Genomic DNA, 18,914 nt, shown 5'->3' on the forward strand with positions numbered 1-18,914 from the left:
CCACTGCCAACCTCCCAAGCCTGCGCCAGGCACAGAGAGGTCAAGCAACTTTTTGAGCCGCACAGCAACCCTCCTGTCACGTCCATCTGTAGAACTGCCCCACCCGACAGGCACGGGGCCTCTTCCCAGAACCCCAGCTCCTCCTCCCAATGCCCACGCAGCCACTGCCCCACCCAGGCCGAAACTCCCGGGCCTCCACACCCTGCCCTCCCCTCTGCCTCGCTCCCCGTGCCATGCTGCTCCCGTGGCCCCAAGAGAACAGCCGAGCCCCTTGGCCTGGCAGAGGAGCCTCCCATCTGTTCCCTCCACCGGTCCCTTCAGCACCCTCGGGTGCCAGGCCCAGGCTGCCTGCTGACTGACAGGTGCACGGCCCTGCCCCGCAGTCTCCGCTGCCCAGCATCTCCTGCAGGCTCCGCTGCCTGGCGCCTGCCCTCCCTCCTGCGGCCCCACTGCGTGCCATGCGGTGCCCCTGGCCCCAGGACCGTGCCCTTCTCCAGCCCATGGCTGTGGCTGCCTGGTGGAGGTCCGGGAAGGGCAGGGGCTGTGTCTCACTTCTCCCTGGTACCCGGGGCCTGGCACAGAGCGGGCATGGTGGACGGAGAGGGTGGGTCCTCACCTCGCTGCAGGGCCCCCGCTCCCCTCTCCTGCTACAGCCCCTGGGCCGAGCAGGAGCCAGCGGGCAGCTGCCCAGCCAGCCTGACCGCGCTCTCCCGGGAGAACGTTCCATTTCTAGGAAACAAAGAGGGAGAGAATAGAAGGCAGGGTCCGCTTCCTGCCCGCTGCGGCACCACACCCAGGACGGACCGGCCTCCGCTCCAACACTCCCTGTGGTCACAGCGGGAACTCGGTCAGCTTTTGTCAGAGGATGGGGACGAGCGGAAGCAGGGACGCAGGAACACGTCCCTGAAAGGGCCATCTGTGGGCCCAGACTGCAGGCCTGGCATCGTCTCGGCTGTGGTTCTGTGTGTGGCTTAGAGACCAGGGTGGCGAGTCCCTGTGGCCTGAGAGGTCACCTCTGGATAATCCACTGTTTCACAGATGACAACAGACAGTGCTGGTCACACGGGTCGTGGGCCTGGGATCCTCACCCACCTAAACAAGCAGAAGATGGAACGAAACCCCGTCCATCTGCTGGCTTCAGCCACCAGAGCCGGCGGGGGTGGGGGTGGGGGTGGCATCTGCCAGGAGAGTGCAGCCCTGGCCCAGCGGCCTCTTGAAGCTGGGCAGAGCGTGGAGTTCCCTGGGTGAGGACCAGGGAGGCAGGGCAGCGGGGAGAGCATAGCACGTGGCCGCCTGAGGTCTGTGGAGGACGCCTCTGAGGCTTGGGCAAATACCAAGCCTTGGCCACACAGAGGGAGTGGCCTGAGGTGGGCAGGGAGTGACCAGGAAGTCCCAGTTCTAAGCTGCTGAACCCCAAGACACCGCAGGGACCTCAGGCCTTATCAGTGTGACTACAATAGCCCTGAAGGAAGGCTATGGCCGTCCCCCACCAAGGGCCGCCTCCGAGGATCGTGCTGGTCTTGAGGTGGACAGGCCGACCCAGCCAGCGCCCCCCACTCTGCAGGAAAATGAGATCCAGCCCACAAAACCAGAATCTGGGATGTCCAGCACCCCAAATGCACTGGTCCTAAGAAACTAGAACACGTGACCTCCCCAGCAGGAGGCACCCAGGGAGCAGACCCCGCAGGACAGTGTAGTGTGCCCTGGACCACGACTCGGATACCATCGGTGTGGGAAGGCAAGGGCGGACAGATGCAGGAGGGCCAGGGAGGTGACGAGAAGTGGCCTGGGGGGTGCAAACGCGAGGACACAGTTCCTGATATGAAACCCCTGGGAGGAACCAGCAGAGGGTCAGGAGGAACAGAGGAAGGTTGGTGGCACAGAGCAGCTGAGGGCTCCGGACTCAGCTCAGAGAGAAGAAGACTCGGGACAGGAAAGAGCCGGGGAAGGGAGGGGACGGACTCTCCCGCCCCTGCCTGCCGGTCCCTCTGCCCATCCACCCAGGTGGGCGGGAGGCCAGAGTGCACTTGCAGAAATAATAGATGAAAAATTCCCAAATTTGATGAGAACCACAACCCGAGGATCACAAAGAGCCCGGAACAGGACAAACCCCAGACCTACCACGTCCTCACAGCCACATTGGCCACCACAGGGGTGACAAGAATCATAGCGGTGACAAGAGGGGCCTCCCCGGTCCACAGAGGCACAACAGACCCCAGTGGCAGGTGCGCAGGCGGGAAACAGGGTGGACGGGTCCTCGGAGAGGAGGAGAGAAGCTGGGAACTGCAGTCCAGCTGGAGCCAAGGAGGTGGGGGGCCCGGCTGCTCCCGTGGACCCCGGGGCATCCCGGAGTTGGCCGTGGTGGTGCCACCAGCTGGGAACCCACCAAAACCCGCGGATTGTGCATCGTGTGGTGTGTGGATACAGCGAGGGCCGAGAAAGGCGGCACCCACAGACGGGGCACCCAAAGATGACACCCACAGATGGCACCACAGAGGCACCCACAGATGGCACCACAGACGGCTCCCACAGAGGCACCCACAGATGGCACCACAGAGGCACCCACAGATGGCACCACAGATGGCACCACAGAGGCACCCACAGAGGCACCCACAGATGGCACCACAGACAGCTCCCACAGAGGTACCCACAGATGGCTCCCACAGAGGCACCCACAGACGGCACCACAGACGGCTCCCACAGAGGCTCCCACAGAGGCACCCACAGACGGCACCACAGACGGCTCCCACAGAGGCTCCCACAGAGGCACCCACAGATGGCACCACAGACGGCTCCCACAGAGGCATCCACAGTCGGCACCCACAGACGGCTCCCACAGAGGCACCCACAGACGGCTCCCACAGAGGCACCCACAGACGGCTCCCACAGAGGCACCCACAGATGGCACTACAGACGGCTCCCACAGAGGTACCCACAGACGGCTCCCACAGAGGCACCCACAGACGGCTCCCACAGAGGCTCCCACAGACGGCACCACAGACGGCTCCCACAGAGGCACCCACAGATGGCACCACAGACGGCTCCCACAGAGGCATCCACAGTCGGCACCCACAGACGGCTCCCACAGAGGCACCCACAGATGGCTCCCACAGAGGCTCCCACAGATGGCTCCCACAGAGGCTCCCACAGACGGCACCACAGATGGCTCCCACAGAGGCATCCACAGTCGGCACCCACAGACGGCTCCCACAGAGGCACCCACAGATGGCTCCCACAGAGGCACCCACAGACGGCACCACAGACGGCTCCCACAGAGGCTCCCACAGAGGCACCCACAGATGGCACCACAGACGGCTCCCACAGAGGCACCCACAGAGGCACCCACAGAGGCATCCACAGTCGGCACCCACAGATGGCACCACAGACAGCACCCACAGATGGCACCACAGAGGCACCCACAGAGGCATCCACAGTCGGCACCCACAGATGGCTCCCACAGAGGCACCCACAGATGGCACCACAGAGGCACCCACAGATGGCACCACAGACGGCTCCCACAGAGGCACCCACAGATGGCACCACAGACGGCTCCCACAGAGGCACCCACAGATGGCACCACAGACGGCTCCCACAGAGGCACCCACAGATGGCACCACAGGCGGCTCCCACAAACAGCACCCACAGATGGCACCACAGACGGCTCCCACGGAGGCATCCACAGTTGGCACCCACAGAGGCACCCACAGGTGGCTCCCACAGACGGAACCAAAGATGGCTCCCACAGATGGCACCACAGAGGCACCCACAGATGGCACCACAGAGGCACCCACACACGGCTCCCACAGATGGCACCACAGACGGCACCCATAGGGGCTCCCATGTAAGACGGAGTCCATATAAAGGCCTTCTAGACCCCGGGCCCTGGAGGGCGCTGCCCCACCTGCCCAGGAAGGCTGCCAGGCTGACGAGGCGCCAAGTCAGAAGACAGCAGGGAAATGCACGCACCGGTCACTGCTGGTGGCGAGGAGCAGGACACGTGTGTCCAGCAAGGGGCGCTGTGCGGCTCCTGGGCAGGGAGGTCCAGGGACGCAGCATGAGGGGCAGCAGGCCATGGGGCCGTGGGTGTTCCCCGGGGCCAGGTGGGTGGGCACCCACAGGACGCGTCTCATTAGTGACCCACGTTTGTAGGAGCAGCTGCCCTGCATCCAGCCCCTCCCAGGCCAGCCACGGCCAGTGCTGCCCACCGATGTCAGCGGACGGGTTGTTGGCGGGATGGCTGCTAACGGGTTGTGTTAGTTCCATTTTGCAGACGAAAACCGAGCACAGAGACGTTGAGTAACTTGTTCTAGGTTCCACAGCTAAAGACTCCCACAGATCACACCAGTAACGTGGGGACCCACACAGTCCCAAGTCCCCATTCCTGGGGGGACTGCAAGACCTAAGACCCCGGGCGAGCACAGCTCTGATGGGAGGAAGAGCGCAGGGGCTTCAGGGAAGCGGAGGAGGTGAGGGGGCTGTGGACCGTGGCCCGGCCCAGCCACACGTGAACGCGGTCCCCAAGGACAGGGACGAGCTGAATGAGGACCTGAGACACACTTGCTAAATGAACGTCAGCCCCACAGACCGGGGGCTGTGGCATCTTGTGCTTCCCAAACGTCCCCATGGCTGCCGGGGTGGCTGGGCTGGAGCTGGTGAGACAGAGGCAGGGCCAGGGCCAGGCCACAGCCCACGGGAGGGGGTGGGCACTCAGCATGGGCTCGGCAGCAGTGGCCCATCACTGTGGCCACCAGGTCCAGTGCTTCTTGGGTGGCCACGGAGCCCAGAGGTCAAGGTGGGCTGACCCAGCCAGCCCTCTTCAGGGCGTGGGCAGCTCCGCCCTCCCTGTTCATGCCGACGACGTGGAAACGTGTCAGCGGCTATCTGAGTCCCCCACAGGGACGCCATGGTGCCTGGAGGAGAGGCCCTGCATCGCGGCCTGTGGCGCCTGCCATGCTCCGAGCGCAGCTCTCCGGGACAGACGGGCAGGAGGAGGCCTGGGCAGTAACGGGCTCTCTTGTTTCAGGCTCCCCTTTCCCCCCGGGGACCGAGTGACCTTCAACGGCAAGGAATGCGTGTGTCAGAAGTGCTCCCTGCCCACAGCGCTGGGCAGCAGCGTGCACCTGTCCCAGGGCCTCCGGAGTAAGTGGACACTCGAGGCACACAGGGGTGGCCTCTGTGACAGGGGGACAGGCTGGGCCGCACAGGGACCCAGCACGTGAGTAGCCACAGGGGGCAGCAGTGGGCACGTGTGGGGCAGCACCAGGCTGGGAAGCCCAGGCCCCGCTGCCACCCAGCCTGTGCCCGGCTCTGCTCTCCCGGGTGCCTCCAGCCCCCTCCTGCAGGAGGCCTTCCCGGCCTCCTCCTCGTCCTCCCCGGCAGCCTTCACCCCAGCTCCCCTCCTGCCCTGGCTTCCAGGGCTCTCAGGTCCCCAGTCCACCCAGACTGGGCCAGGCGCGTATGCAGTGGGTGCTCAATACATCCCTCCTGAGTGAGGAGGCAGGCGGTCATCGCCATAAAGGGACAAGTGCCAGCGGTGTCACAGAGTGCAGACGGGGTGGAGCAAGGTGGCCTCTCGCAGCCTGGATGGTCTTCTGGGGCAAGAGGCAGGACGGGCCTGGGAGGGACCAAGGCACCAGGGGACAGGGCGCCCAGCCTGTGCCATGTTGCTGCAGGCCCTCGCTAAAGAAGCAGAGTTCTGAGCCCAGCCTGGGACTGGGGTCACAGTGGTGTCCCCAAGGCAGGGCCACACCTCGGGATAGGGACCCAGGTGGGGCTTCTCTGAATTCCCAGAGGCAGCCCCCACGCCCACCTCCTGCCTTGCCCAAACCCTGTCTCCCCAGCTCCCTGCTGGGTGGAGCCTGCAGAGGCCACTGCGCCCCAGCCTCCCGGTTTCACCCAGAGGGCAGGAGTCCTTCCCCCGGAGGCCCGCGCATAGAGGCCCATCTTGGTGCGCTTGATGCTCTGGGGCTCGCTCGGACAGTGCTCCATTCAGAAGTTTCTCTCCACTGGGGTCTGGAAGGATGGAGCTTTCAGGATTGTCTTCATGGATAGGAACATTATGACTAAACCAAATAGAAGTCAAAAGATCTGGGCAAAATTTTAAAAGGAGGGTATTCATCTGAACTGTTGGTCCAGTGCTTCCTGGCAGCCAAAGCAAGAGGGAAATACCCAGCCACAGACCACTGTCTGAGGGTTATTTTAAGATTAAAAAAAAAAATGTTATTGGGGCTGGGGCTGGGGCTCAGTGGTAGAGCGCTCGCCTTGCATGTGTGAGGCGCTGGGTTCCATCCTCAGCACCACATAAAAATAAACAAACTATGAATTGTGTTCATCTACTACTAAAAAAATTTTAAAAGAAAAAATTTAAAAGATATTATTGGAGAAAGTTATTGGTGTGAAGGATTCCTGCACTCAGGGCGAACAACAACCTTCCTAAGAGCAAATTCATTGTAAAATATCAAGCATGCATTTTTTTCTTATTTTCCCTTTTCGTAATACTGGGGATTGAACCCAGGGGTGCTTCACCACTAAGCCACATCCCATCCCTTTTTAGTTTTTATTTTGTGACAATGTCTTGCTAAGCTGCTTAGGGCCTCACTAAGTTGCTGAGGCTGGCCTCAAACTCACATCCTCCTGCCTTAGCCTCCTGAGGAACCGGGATTAGAGGTGTGCACCACCACACCCAACCAACTGTGCGATTTCAAAAAACACGTACTCCCTGGCCCCCAGGGTGGTCTGATAATAAACCCTGCTCCTTCCCCCGTTCATGGAAGAACGCTGAACTTACCCTCTTCTGAACCTAGAATCAGAATCACAGTCCCGGGCTCCTGTATTGTCATCTGAAGGGTCCCCTCCTCTTGCCCCAGAGTGCCCTGCAGGGAGACTTCTTCCCTCCTCCAGGTGTGGGCATGCAGCCAGGACTGAGGGCCTGAGGTTGCGGGTAAGGCCTTTAACTCCAGGGCATGTGGGCTCAGCTCTCAGTGGCCAGCGGTCTCCCAGGAAGTGGCCTCAGTTCTGACCTGTGGGACGCAGGCAGAATTCCAGTGGATGGCGTCTTAGTCCATTTGTGCTGCTGTGACACACTGCCCGAGGCTGGGAATCTACAAAGAACAAAACTCCCTCTCGGGTCGCGGAGGCTGGAGGCCAAGCGCAAGCCCTGGCGTCTGGCGGGGCTGCTCTGCTTCCTGGGGGCCAAGGGCGAGGTCCCTCCACCTGCAGCCCTTTACCCAATGCCAGTCCCACTCCCCAGAGCAGACCCTCACCTCCCAAGGTCCACGCCTCTTAACACTGTGGCTTTGGGGACCTGGTAGTCACCAATATTGAAGCCACAGCAATGGGCACAAAGGGAGGTCACCAAGCCTGGGGACCTGCGGACACAGGGGCACCACCAGATGATGTAGGGGGACGGGCTGCTGTGGGGACGAGGGCGGGGTGGCACTCGGGAGACGGGGCCCGGGTGGCCATGCCAAGGTGTTCCGTGGTGTGTCAGAGGTAACTGAGTGAGCGAGGGCCAGGGCAGTCCTGAATGCTAGGGACGAGTCTGGCCAGGCAGCGCTTCTGAGGGAGAAAAGCCCCGGCTGCCATTCTGGTGCCCTCGTGGGGAGGGCAGAGTGGCGGGCTGGGTAGAGGCAGGCCTGAATCCGTGGTCCTGAGCCTGTTGCTTAGCAACAGGGGAACACCGGGGCTTTCTCCTGGGGAGGGGCACTGCAGGCTTCCCCGTGATGCCCCGTGGAGGGTGCCCCTGTCCTGGGAGCCCTGCTCGTCCAGGTCTGGTCAGGTGCTGGTCACAGGCAATGCTCCATGAGGCCATCACTGGGCCAACCAGGACTGGCCTGAGCCTGGCTGCCTGGTGGATGCACCCTCACAGACCTCTGATCCATGAAGCCACTTCCCTCTCTAGGCCGTAGGGTGGCTGGGCCAGCAGAGGTTTGGGCAGTGGTCTAGAGGGGCTCAACCCAGGGCAGGATGGGGAGCAGCTCTGTCCACGCTGAGAAGCCCCAGGACTGGGCTGAGGCTTGGCCACCCCAGCCCTGTGGCTCCACCCTCGGGCTCTGCAGCCAGACTGGAGGGTGCCGGGTGGAGGGGCAGGAAGGGCCTGTGCAGAGCTGGCGGCCAGGCCCAGGACGGGGCCGCGGGTCCTCTCTCCAGGGGTGGGTCTGTGCCGCCTGGGCCTTGGCACCTACGGCACCTACAGCCCTGCATCTTCCTTGGTGGGAGGCTGTGCAGCTTGGCTTTCTAAGAGGTTGGTGACCAGAACCTGGAGCCCCAGCCCCTCCCCAGCAGGGTGGCCTGGTGCCAGGCTCCCTGGGAAATGGGGCACAGCCCACCTGCAGCCATCCGTGAAGTCAGGGACAATGACTCCAGAGGCAAGGCCCCCTCTGCTCCTCCCCAGGCCCTGCACCCACCATGGGCACTCACCGCGGTGCCCCTGTCTGGTGAGGACCCGAAGCGTGTCAGGGCTGGGCCTGAGCACACGTGGCCTGTGCCAGCCACGCTCCGCCCCTCTCCCTCCACCACGGCCAGAGGAGTTCTCGGGCCAGCTGGTCACTTCTCAGTCACCATGAGCCTTGGGCTCCGTCAGCCCCCTGTTTCCAGCTCAGGCCCAACACAGGGACTAAGCCCCCATCACCTTGACCCTGCTAGACTGGGGGGCCACAGGTGGGGGGGGTGGGGGTCAGAGCCCACCCTCTGAGGTCCCAGGCGAGGCTCTAGACACCACCCAGCACATCCTGGTCCCTGTAGGACTCACGGGCAGGACCAGGGCCTGAACCCCGTGCCCTCTTCTGGAAGAAAGACCATTTAAGGGGAACCAGGAACTGGAAGGTTCTAGAAGGCTCCTATCAGGAAGAGCCCAGCCCCAGCCCCTTGCTCCAGGTGACAGGGCCAGGCCCGGGGCATGGCAGGTGGACGGCCAACTCTGGGGGTGCCCCGCAGGCCCACTGCACTCTAAGGCTGAAGTGTGGCTGAGCCTGGGGCAGCGTAGGTCACATGTGGCTGTTCTGTCCCTGGTGGAGCCACCCAGAGCCCTGCTGAGCCCCACATGTGTGCAGATGGCTGAGGTTTCCATGGCGACATCCCTCTCTCCTCCTGGTCTCTGCATTCACTGCTCATTGATAGCAGTGCTCCCCCCGGGTGGCCAGGGAGGAGTGAGGGACGGGCTGTCAGGTCCATGTCCAATGTGCCCAGAGCCTCTGGGCCCTCCACTGGGCTCAGGAAGAGAAATGGAGGCAGCCCCCCAGGAGCTGGAGGTTGGGCGGGGCGGGCATGCTGCTGGCGCAGTAGGAAGGGGGTGGTGTCTTGGTCCCCACCAGGCACCATCCGGCCACAGCAGCAGGACCAACAGGCATCTGTGGTTCACCAGGTGTGTCCTTGGCGCCTGGGCTGCGCCTGTCTTTGCCCTGCAGGAGGCTGGTGCTGCCACTCCACAAGGGTGTCCCTCTCTCACTCGGACACACATCAAGTGACTTCCCGGTGGTCCACAGCTGGAGTGGCCCAGGCAGCCTGGCTCAGGGTCCGCATCCCCCACCCTGCCCCAGGCTGCCTGTCCCCCGCACTGCCGCCTGGTGTGCCGTCTCCCCGTTCGCCCATCTGAATGGATGCCAACCAGGGCTCAGCGTGGCGTCCTCAGCCTTAGCACAGCGAGCATCTGGGGCCAGGTGATGGGGGGCTGCCCTGTGCACAGCAGGAGGCTCAGCACATCCCAGCCCCTACCTCTAGATGGCGGGAGCCCCACCCCTGGGGTCTCCAGATATTGTCATTGTTCCCTGAGAACAAATCACCCCAGCTGAGAGCCTCTGCCATGGAGCTCCCACAGCGTGCCCTGGACCAACAGGCCATGGCCACATGCGACTGCAGCGAGAGGTGTCTGCTCTAAGATTTGCTGCCCCTGGACTTGAACAGGGTCCCCCCACCTTGGCTCCATTCATTCCTTCACCCGAGCTTCTCAGGCCTGGCTGGCCTGGGCTTCCAGGGTCCTGAGCCCCCTCCCTCAGGGCCTGGTCCTGGGTTAAGTCTCTTCACTTGTTTCCAAAGTTGCATGTGGATGGAGCAGAGCGTTGACCCAGGAAGAGCCTGAGCCGCAGTGTAGTGGGTGTGGGTTCACTTTATTCTTCAAAGCAGTGACTCAGGCCCTGAGCATATCCGTCAGCATAACAAGACTCGTGCCAAGCAGCCTAGCCTACTGCACGCCAGGCCCTGTGGGTCTTGCTTGGCCCTGACTGAGCTGAGGGCCGGGCAGCCATGGTGCCAGGCCAGCTGTGCTGTATCTGAGCTAGGCAGTGACTGCCAACATCACAGCCTGTCCCCCAGGAAACAGGCCTCAAGGGGAAGGGCCCCTGCCCAGGGTCGCCCTGCAGTGGTGGGCCAGGATTACCGGGTCTTTCTGGACCTGGAGCCACATTCTTCCCTGTTGAGTCAGCTGGCTGAGCCCAGGAGCCACCTGCATTGGGGCCCCTCAGGCCATGGTGGCTCCTGTCTGCCCTCACAGGACCCCAAGGCCCCACCTTGCACACCTCAGTGCACAGCCAGACTCTCACACAGATACGCACATGTACAAAACAAGAGCCCCTCAGACACACTCACACCTGCAGACACGTGTGCATAGACACACATGCACACATAGACGTCGTCAGAGACACAGAGACCCACCTGCACACAAAGAGAGAGGTGCACACAAACGTGTCCACTCGGCCCTGTGCCTAGTTCCACCCCACGGTGGCAACCAACCTGGGTCAGACCACGTGAACCACTGTTGCTCAACACTAGGGGCCTTTCTCTCACCAGTGTGGTCCACGGGCACTATCACGCACCAGGTGTTGTGGGTGGTCTGCAGGTGTTCAGCACACGGGAGGGTGCCCCCGTCAGGGGCTTGAACACCATGGACTTTGGTCTCCTCAGGGGTCTTGGAACCACGCCCTGTGGGTACCAGGGCCCCTGCACTATGGCTGTGCACATGCTCACATGACACACCCCACGCACACCTGCACACACACACGTGTCTACACAGTCACATGCCCCTGGGCACTGCCCGTCCCCCATGTGGGCCCATGCTGCCAGTCTCTGCCCAGCTCCCCCTGCTGAATCTCCCACTCGTCCTCAGTAAGCCTTATGAGTGACGGTGACGTGGGGCCAAGGTGAGAGCTCACTGGAGGAGGGGCCTGAGCATCTGGCGCAGTGAAGGGCCAGGCGCAGAGGCCCAGGCAGCTTGGCTGGGAGGGAAGGCAACGCCGGGAGGCCGGCCAGGGCCCCGACCAGGCCATTGGCCACAAGGTGCAGAGAAGCAGCCACCGTGGAAGCCCACGGGTCAGGCTGCAGGGGGAGGAGGCCTGAGGCCAGTGCAGAGCCTGCTGGGCCCAGGCAGAGTCCCCGGGTAGAATGGGGCATTGTGCAGTGCGTGCTGTGCCAGGGGCCGCAGACTGTGGCAGCAGGAACTGGGGATGGGAGGGGACTTCCTGGGAGGGACCCACAGGCAAGAGCTGAGCCCAGGAGCCACCTGCACTGGGGTCCCTCAGGCCATGGCGGCTCCTGTCTGCCCACCTTGCACACCTTAGTGCACAGCCAGACTGCCCGGGTGCCCAGTCCTCTGCAATGCAGCCCGTTTCCCTCCAGGGGGCACGCTGCCTCCCCGGGCTCAGCATCTTGCCTCCAGGGGAGAGGCCTGGGGAGATGCCAGCCCCCACCCCGTGCCCCTGTCTGCATGGACACTGTGGAGGTGGCTCTGGCCTTCTAGAAGGCAGGCCCATGTCCGGCTCTCGCTCCCCTGCTCCCAGCCCTGCGGCCCCCAGTGGGTGCCCCGGAACCAGAACACCCTCGTTCTCCCGTCTCCGTCAGCCAGGGCAGCCGGGCCTCCCTCAAGCCAGCAGGGCTGCCCGCTGCCCTCTTTCTCTGGCCTGCTCCAGGGTCTGGGAGCAGCCAGAGTGCCCTTGGTGCCTCCAGGTCACCTCCAGGACCCTTGGTCCAGGACCTTGGTGGTGTTGGGCCCCACGTGAGGACGTCTGTGTCTGCTCTTCCCCCAGGCTGCGGGGGCTGTGGCTCAGAGATCAAAAACGGCCAGGCGCTGGTGGCTCTGGACAAACACTGGCACTTGGGCTGCTTCAAGTGCAAGGCCTGCGGGAAGCTCCTGGACGCAGAGTACATCAGCAAGTAAGTGGCCGGGCCGGAGCCATGGGGGCCGGGCTGTGGGCTGCTGCCCTGTGTGTCCCCCTCCTGCAGCGACCTCCCCGCTGGTGGGTGAGGAAGCAGCCCACCTGACCTGTCCCCCAGCCCAGCTTCTCCTGGCCCATCCTTGGTTCCTCAAATGGTGGCAGAGGCTCCAGCTCCCTCTGCTGGTCGGGAACAGGGGTTTGTCAAGACCTCGAGCTCTGTCCCTGGACATGGCCCTCCACCTCCCGGGCACCTGGATGTTCCAAAGCTGGACACCCGTGAGCACAATGCACGGTCAGCAGATGCCGGCCACAGGAACAGGAAAGGAGGACTGTCCTGGTGGTCGGGGTTGGGACTCCAGGGCCACACACCCTGAATTCTGCAGAGCAGGGCCCTTGGGGCTGCCAGCCCTGGTGGCAGTGTCCCCCGACAGGGTTAGGGGAAGGAGCTGTTAGATTGTTAGGGGCAGGGCCTGGCTCTACCTAGGCCCTGGGGCACCTCCTGGGGCTCTCACGGCCAGGGAGGGGCTAGTTGCCAGGAGGCATATATTAGATACGTGTGAGAGTAGAGTGCACCTGGACACATCCTGGATGTGACTCCCCATCCTTGTGGTTGTACATGATGTGGTCGCCCTGGTCGTGTGTTCATATGGGAACACAGAAAGTGAGGTCCAGTTCATTCCACTGCCTTTCCCATTCCCACCCCTCTCTCTGTCCCCCACTCCTCCTGTCCAGCCCGGGGAACCTCCCTCCCACTGTGAGTCAGCATCTGTGTATCAGAGAGAACATCGGCCTTTGTTTTTTGGGGATGGGCATGACAGTCTCCAGTTCCAACCGTTTACCTGCCCATGCCCTCACCTCATTCTTCTTTAAGGTTGAGTAATATTCCGTGTCTATGTGCCACATGGTCTTTGCCTTTCATCTTGGAGGCCCCCAGCTGGGTTCCATAGTCTGGCTGTAGTGAATGGAGCTGCTGTGAACATTTCGTGGCTGTGTGACTGCAGTGTGCTCATTAGTAAGACCTCCGGGCCAGGGTGCGATTTTACTTGGGGACCAGGAAACTGAAGCGGGCGGCCCCCCACAGTGTAGGCAAGACAGCGTGGGGGCAACCCGTGAAGGACAGTGCCTCCCAGGGCAGACAGGCCCGTCCTGGGCTCAGGGCCCTCTGCCCGCACCTCCCAGTCGGTGGTAGCTCTTCATGCTCTCGGGGGCCAGGAGTGGCATGTGGAATGACCAGTGGAAAAGTCCCATGACCCAAGACATAGAATGAAGTGAGCATACACGCGCGCGTGCGCGCGCACACACACACACACATACACACACACAGGAGAGCAGGTACACGGAATCCAAATGGCCACGGGCCAGCCATGCCGACATCCTGCTTGACCTTGCCCCCATCCCGAGATGTCACCGTGGGGACCGGCTGGGGGGACAGGGCCCGTCTCGTCTCTCACAACAGCACACACTGCCGAGACCACCAGGTCAAGCGTCTTAAGGCAGAACCCCCTCATGGAGCCGAGCCTCCACCCAGGGCGGGTGGGATGGTGAGCCAAGCATGAGCCCGGCCTCTGTCCCAGCAAGGGTGGGAGGGCCCGAGGTGGACCAGCGGGAGGCACAGGGCCCCTTGAGTGCAGTGGCCCACGGTGCCCAGCCCTGGGCAGGCTGCCACCCCCGTGCAGCGCTGCCGGCTCACCCACACGCTGGCATTACTTAGCAGCCTCCAGCGTGTCCCAGAACTGAGGGGAGGAGGCGTGGGTCGCCATGGAGACGTCGTCTTTGAACCTGCAGAGTTTGCTCAGACACACCCACTGTGGGGTCGGATGGGGGCCCCGAGGTCGGCAGCCTCGGGAGAGGAATCCTGAGGACCCGGCTCTTCTCCCCAGATGGAAGGAAGGGCCGTCCCTCTTCCCCCAGAGGTGGCCCACCCACGGCCACACAGAGGGACACAGCCCTGACTATGTCCCCCATGAGCACCGTGGGCCTGGCAGAGGGCCAGGGGGTGGAGGGAGGCGGCCCTCGTCACGGGGGTGCAGGGCTGAGTTCAGAAGAACAGCAACGTGGTGCAGGAGGGGGGCCCACCTTGGAGTGGCAGGTACCCCTCTTCCCAGTCACCTTCATGCCCAAGTCCTCCTGGGCTATAGCCTGTGGCTGAGAGGACAGCTCTGGTTGGCCGTTGTTGGGCAAGTACCTGCCCAGTGCTGGACGCTGGCCAGGCCCTCTTAAGCGCTCCTTACTATGATCTCTCCCCTTCACCCGAGGGGAGGCTGAGGCTCAGGAGGCTAAGTGACTTGCCCAGGGTCACACAGATGGGCATGGTGTTAAGTCCAAGTCCCTCTGCCACCTCGTCCCAGCACCTTCCCACGCTGAGCATGGCCACCTGGAAACCTCGGTGCCACCTTGAGCCGTCCCTCCCCTGCCTGTGAGGCTTGTGTCTGATGAGGGCCTCACGGTGGGCAGAGTGGACCACAGATGGCTCAGGACTCACATCGGCACGGCCGTCCTGCTCGGCTGCCCACTGGCCCTTCTCCTATAGCCCACTTAAAGCAGAAGCAGAGTTGGAACAAGCGGCCCTGGGAGCAGCTCCAGAACGATGGTCCCACTCCATCCACACTGAATTCCCGTGCCACCAACAGCCCCGGTGCACAGAGGGGAGGACACACCACTGGACTTCCTCACAGCTTGCCCAGGAAGGGAGCTCTGTGCAGTGGGTGGCCTTCATGGTCATCTTACAGGAATGCCCTGCTAGAACCCAGCTGGACCTTCCTGGGGACGCTCCCAGGGAGGCACTGCTGCTTGGTGTGGGAGGAGGTGGGTCCCCCACTTCCACAGAGGCCCCTTGTGAAGGTAGTCGCATCCTGGGGTCCTGGGGCCCCGCCCGCCCTGACCGCCGTCTCTCTGCAGGGATGGGCTGCCCTACTGCGAGACCGACTACCACGCCAAGTTCGGCATCCGCTGCGACACCTGTGAGAAGTACATCACGGGACGTGTGCTGGAGGTAAGCGGCGGCCCGCTGCCAGGGCTGGGCTTCGGGGCCCGTCCACCCCACCCAGCTCTCTATGAGCCCCGACCTCCACACCCAGCTCCACTCCCACCTGCCGCAGGCCTCCTGGGGAGCCTCGTGGGTGCCACTTCCCAGGGCCCAGAGCCCACTGGGAGGCCTTGAGCTCTCCTGGCCCAGCCTTCCTGTCCAGCATGGGACTCAGGTGAGGGCAGCGAGACTGGCCCTGAAGGCAGGTGTGGTGCCCCTCCCTTCAGCAGGACTATGTCCCCACAGGAGGCAGAGTGGCCACAGGCAAGCAGCCTACATGGTGACTGCAGGAGGGGATGCTCCCAGGCCTGGCAGGCTGTGATTTGATCTGGGTGGTGGGCGGTGGCACGTTCCTGGTGTGAAAGGCACATGTACGGCCCAGGTTTCCACTCCCCGTCCAGCCAATCACCAGCCCTGCACACCCTGCGGCCCCTCCTGGGCTCTGTGCTGCATGCTGGTAGGAGGGTGGACTCTCTAGCCCATGGTGGTCAGTGGCCCCCGGAATGACCAGCTCAGGGAAGAAGAAGGGGCTGGGCAAGGCCAGGGGCTGTGGGAGCCCTCGTAAGAAGCACAGGGGCAGCCCTGGGGTTTCAGTGAGGGCAGGGCAGAGGATGAGCTGGAACTGGCGTGGGTCTGCAGGGAGCAGGTGACCGGGAGCCCACCCTGCAGAGCTGAGCCGCCTTCCTCCCCAGCCTCTCCACCAGTGCCCTGCTCCTGCCAGGCTCGGGGCTCCAGGGGATGGGCGGCGACCGCCCAGGGACTTCAGCTACCTTCACCCCGGCTGCTCCTTCCTCCAGCCCTACCTCACGCAGGGGCACTGGGCGCCACCCACCTGGGAACAGCCCACCACACAGAGGTCCCCCTCTGCTGAGTGGACTCAGGATGGATTTAGGATTCGCCCTTCCATAGGAGAAGGTTTGCTAAAGCCAAGGACAGCATGAAGCGCAGAAAATGTCACCACAACGTGGTCCCAGCCCAGGTCTCTGGTTCCCTTCCTCTTGTTTTCTTTCCGTGATTCGGTTGACATCAAGCCGTCACTGCAATATTATGTCATGGTGATTTCCAACTCAGAGTCCCCGTTACCGCATGTCCGTGTGGCTAGAACGTGATCTGGAGCATTTGTCTGGTGTTCTGGACCTCAGGCAGCTTTGTTGAGATGTGACGCTCCCTAAAGTGTGCGGCTCAGGGTGTCCAGCTCGGCACAGGCATGTTCAGGGGTGGCCAGGCCCATTTTGGACGCTCTCATCACTTTTAAAAGAGCCCCATAGGCTTCAACTGTCCTTCCCTGTGCCACCAGCCCTCGGTGACCACCAGTCCGCCTGTGCCTGTTGGCTCCCCTGTTGACCACGTTCCATGCGGATGGCCTCCAGATCTTCCGTGACTGGCTCCTGTCCCACTGTGTAATGCTCACGACTCCCTCGCAGGGCACATGTTTTTTTTTTTTTTTTTTAAGAGAGAGGGAGAGAGGGAGAGAGAGAGAGAGAGAGAGAGAGAGAGAGAGAGAGAGAGAGAGAGAGAGAATTTTAATATTTATTTTTTAGTTATCGGCGGACACAACATCTTTGTTTCTATGTGGTGCTGAGGATGGAACCCGGGCTGCACGCATGCCAGGCGAGCGCGCTACCACTTGAGCCACATCCCCAGCCCCAGGGCACGTGTTTTAACACCACGCGGCACCGTACCCGCCAAGCGGCTGCCCCAGGGCTTGCCAGGCTCCTGACTGTGGTCGACAGGGGTGCCCTCCAGTTCCACTGCAAATACAGAGCGCTGCAGCTGGAGTCGTTTTCTGTTATAAGGTTCTGTTTGCATTTCCAATTTTCCTTCAGAGAAATTCACAGAAATGTAGAAGCTGGGTTGAACCTGTGAGCACTTCTGGAAAGTTCTAGAAAGCAATTGCAAATTGCGTCAAAAGTGCCTGGCTTTCAACTCCTGGGGACCAAGTGTCCTTTATCACTTTGAGTTGTGCGATGTTCTAGCATTTCAACCATCCTTCGTACACTGGGTCTGCTGGGGTTTTGGGGTCTCCCTGCTGTCTCTTGGGAGTGCTTCTTATGGTGAGACTGCCATTTCGTCTGCCCTGGGTTCCGGAAGTGTCTTCCTGGGCAGCAATCATAGCCAATATTCCTACCCTCCAGATGTGGACAGAGCTGCCCCCGCAGAGCTGCCTTGGCTGGTCCTGTCTCCTCCCCCAAGGACCCCTCCTGCGCCGGGTCCTGCACCTTCCAGTTCCCAGGGGCCTTACCCTCCCATCCTCCTCCCCTGCCCACCTGAGGCTCCCGGCCCCTGTGGCTTTCAGGTGGCTTCAGTGTCTCCCATTGAAAGCCCCACCCCGCTGGGCAGCCTGGCCTGCAGTTCCTTCCTCCCTTCACAGCTGCCTGGAGACCTCCCGTACCAGCCTTGTCACTCCCCTTCTCTGGAGGACCTCGGGCCTTCCCCTTCCTCCTCTGAAGTGGCCTGGGCACTGGGCATCTCCAGGCTCACCTGGCTGACCCTCTGAAATGCAGAGGCCCTGGAGCTCAGCCAGTTGTGGGAATCCCCCATGCGTGCCAGGCCATGACCCCTATGAGCAGGAGGCAGAGCTAGAAGTGAGCCCGGCCACCTCCCCACCACATGGCCTCTGCCCATGCACGGACTTAATCCTGTCTCCAGCTTGTGACACCTCGTGCACCCTGGGCTCGCTTGTTGCTCCAGGTCCAGGAGCCTAACAGCAGGAGCCCAGCTCCCTGACATCTGGGCAGCAGCCCTGCCCCAGACAGGTTCAGGCCTGGTGAACCCCCCTGCCTGCCCCACCTCCCCCAGCAGCACTGTCCCTGAGTCGGCTACAGTCAGGAGCCGGGGCATCTTCTGTGCAGTGGCCCAGCTCCTTGGGCTCTATGGTGACAGATGGGGAGGGACCTTGACCTCAGGCCACCAGCCGGCCCCTCAGGGTGGACTGAAGTACTCCTGGGCCACATGTGGGATCTGGGCTCTGGTGTCCCGTGGGGCCCTGTGGGTTTTCTGACCCTGTGCTGCCAGGCCTGGGCTCCTCCTTGTCAGCAGTGGAGGGTGAGGGGCCCCGGGAGGACCTGCTTTGTTCTTGCCTCTGCTGGGCGGCGAGCTGCGGGGCGGCGTGGGGAGCCGCAGGCTCTGCAGAGCTCCGAGCATCCTCCTCGGCGGTGCGAGGTGGGAGCTGCAGGCGGAGACAAGCTGGGCTCCGCAGAAAGGAGCCGCCACCGGGCTGGCACCCAGCTGGTGACAGCGGGCTCTTGCAGAGCAGCAGGAGCAAGTGACAGATCTGGAAACAAAATAAGAGTTGGGAGGATGGGGGAGGGGTGAGGGCTCCGCACTGGACGAGGGCTGTGGCTGGCCATGGGACTGGGCTGAGGTGCCAGGACACCGTGCAGGTAGGAGGCCTAGGCCAGCACCTGGAGGGGTGGAGGGGCCTCACAGGAGCCGTGCTGGGCAGCGGGGTGAGCTCATGGGTCAGCTCCATTGGGCCCAAGGCCCCTGGGGACACTTGTTACCCCCCTGTGCCACCTAAGAGGCTTGTGGGTGCCCCTGGCCATCCTATCCTTGGAGTGAGCAGGAGAGCATCCAGGCTCCCCCAGCAGCAGGAGTCCTCGCTGGGCTGTGTGTGGTGGGCACAGTGCCATCCTGAGCGCCGAGTGCCAGCAGCCGGCCGTGAAATGTGCATCTGGTGGTCCCCTCCCCCCCGGCATCCTCGCTTCCTCCTGAGTATGGAGGCTCCTCGTCCTGCATCTCTGGGT

At 62.7% G+C, this 18,914-nt stretch overlaps 1 protein-coding gene across 13 annotated transcripts in view; it reads left to right on the forward strand.

Annotated features, from left to right (window-relative positions):
• Positions 1–18,914, forward strand: part of Ablim2 (actin binding LIM protein family member 2) — a 136,719-nt gene that overhangs the window by 49,057 nt on the left and 68,748 nt on the right. For all 13 annotated transcript variants that reach the window (XM_076865303.2, XM_076865302.2, XM_076865307.2 and 10 more), the window contains exons 4-6: positions 5,024–5,139; positions 12,015–12,141; positions 15,042–15,135. In XM_076865303.2, the coding sequence (XP_076721418.2) occupies positions 5,024–5,139; positions 12,015–12,141; positions 15,042–15,135 (337 nt within the window). The remainder of the gene's footprint in view (positions 1–5,023; positions 5,140–12,014; positions 12,142–15,041; positions 15,136–18,914) is intronic.

The sequence above is a fragment of the Callospermophilus lateralis genome, chromosome 8, assembly GCF_048772815.1.
Source record: "Callospermophilus lateralis isolate mCalLat2 chromosome 8, mCalLat2.hap1, whole genome shotgun sequence".
Taxonomy (NCBI): domain Eukaryota; kingdom Metazoa; phylum Chordata; class Mammalia; order Rodentia; family Sciuridae; genus Callospermophilus; species Callospermophilus lateralis.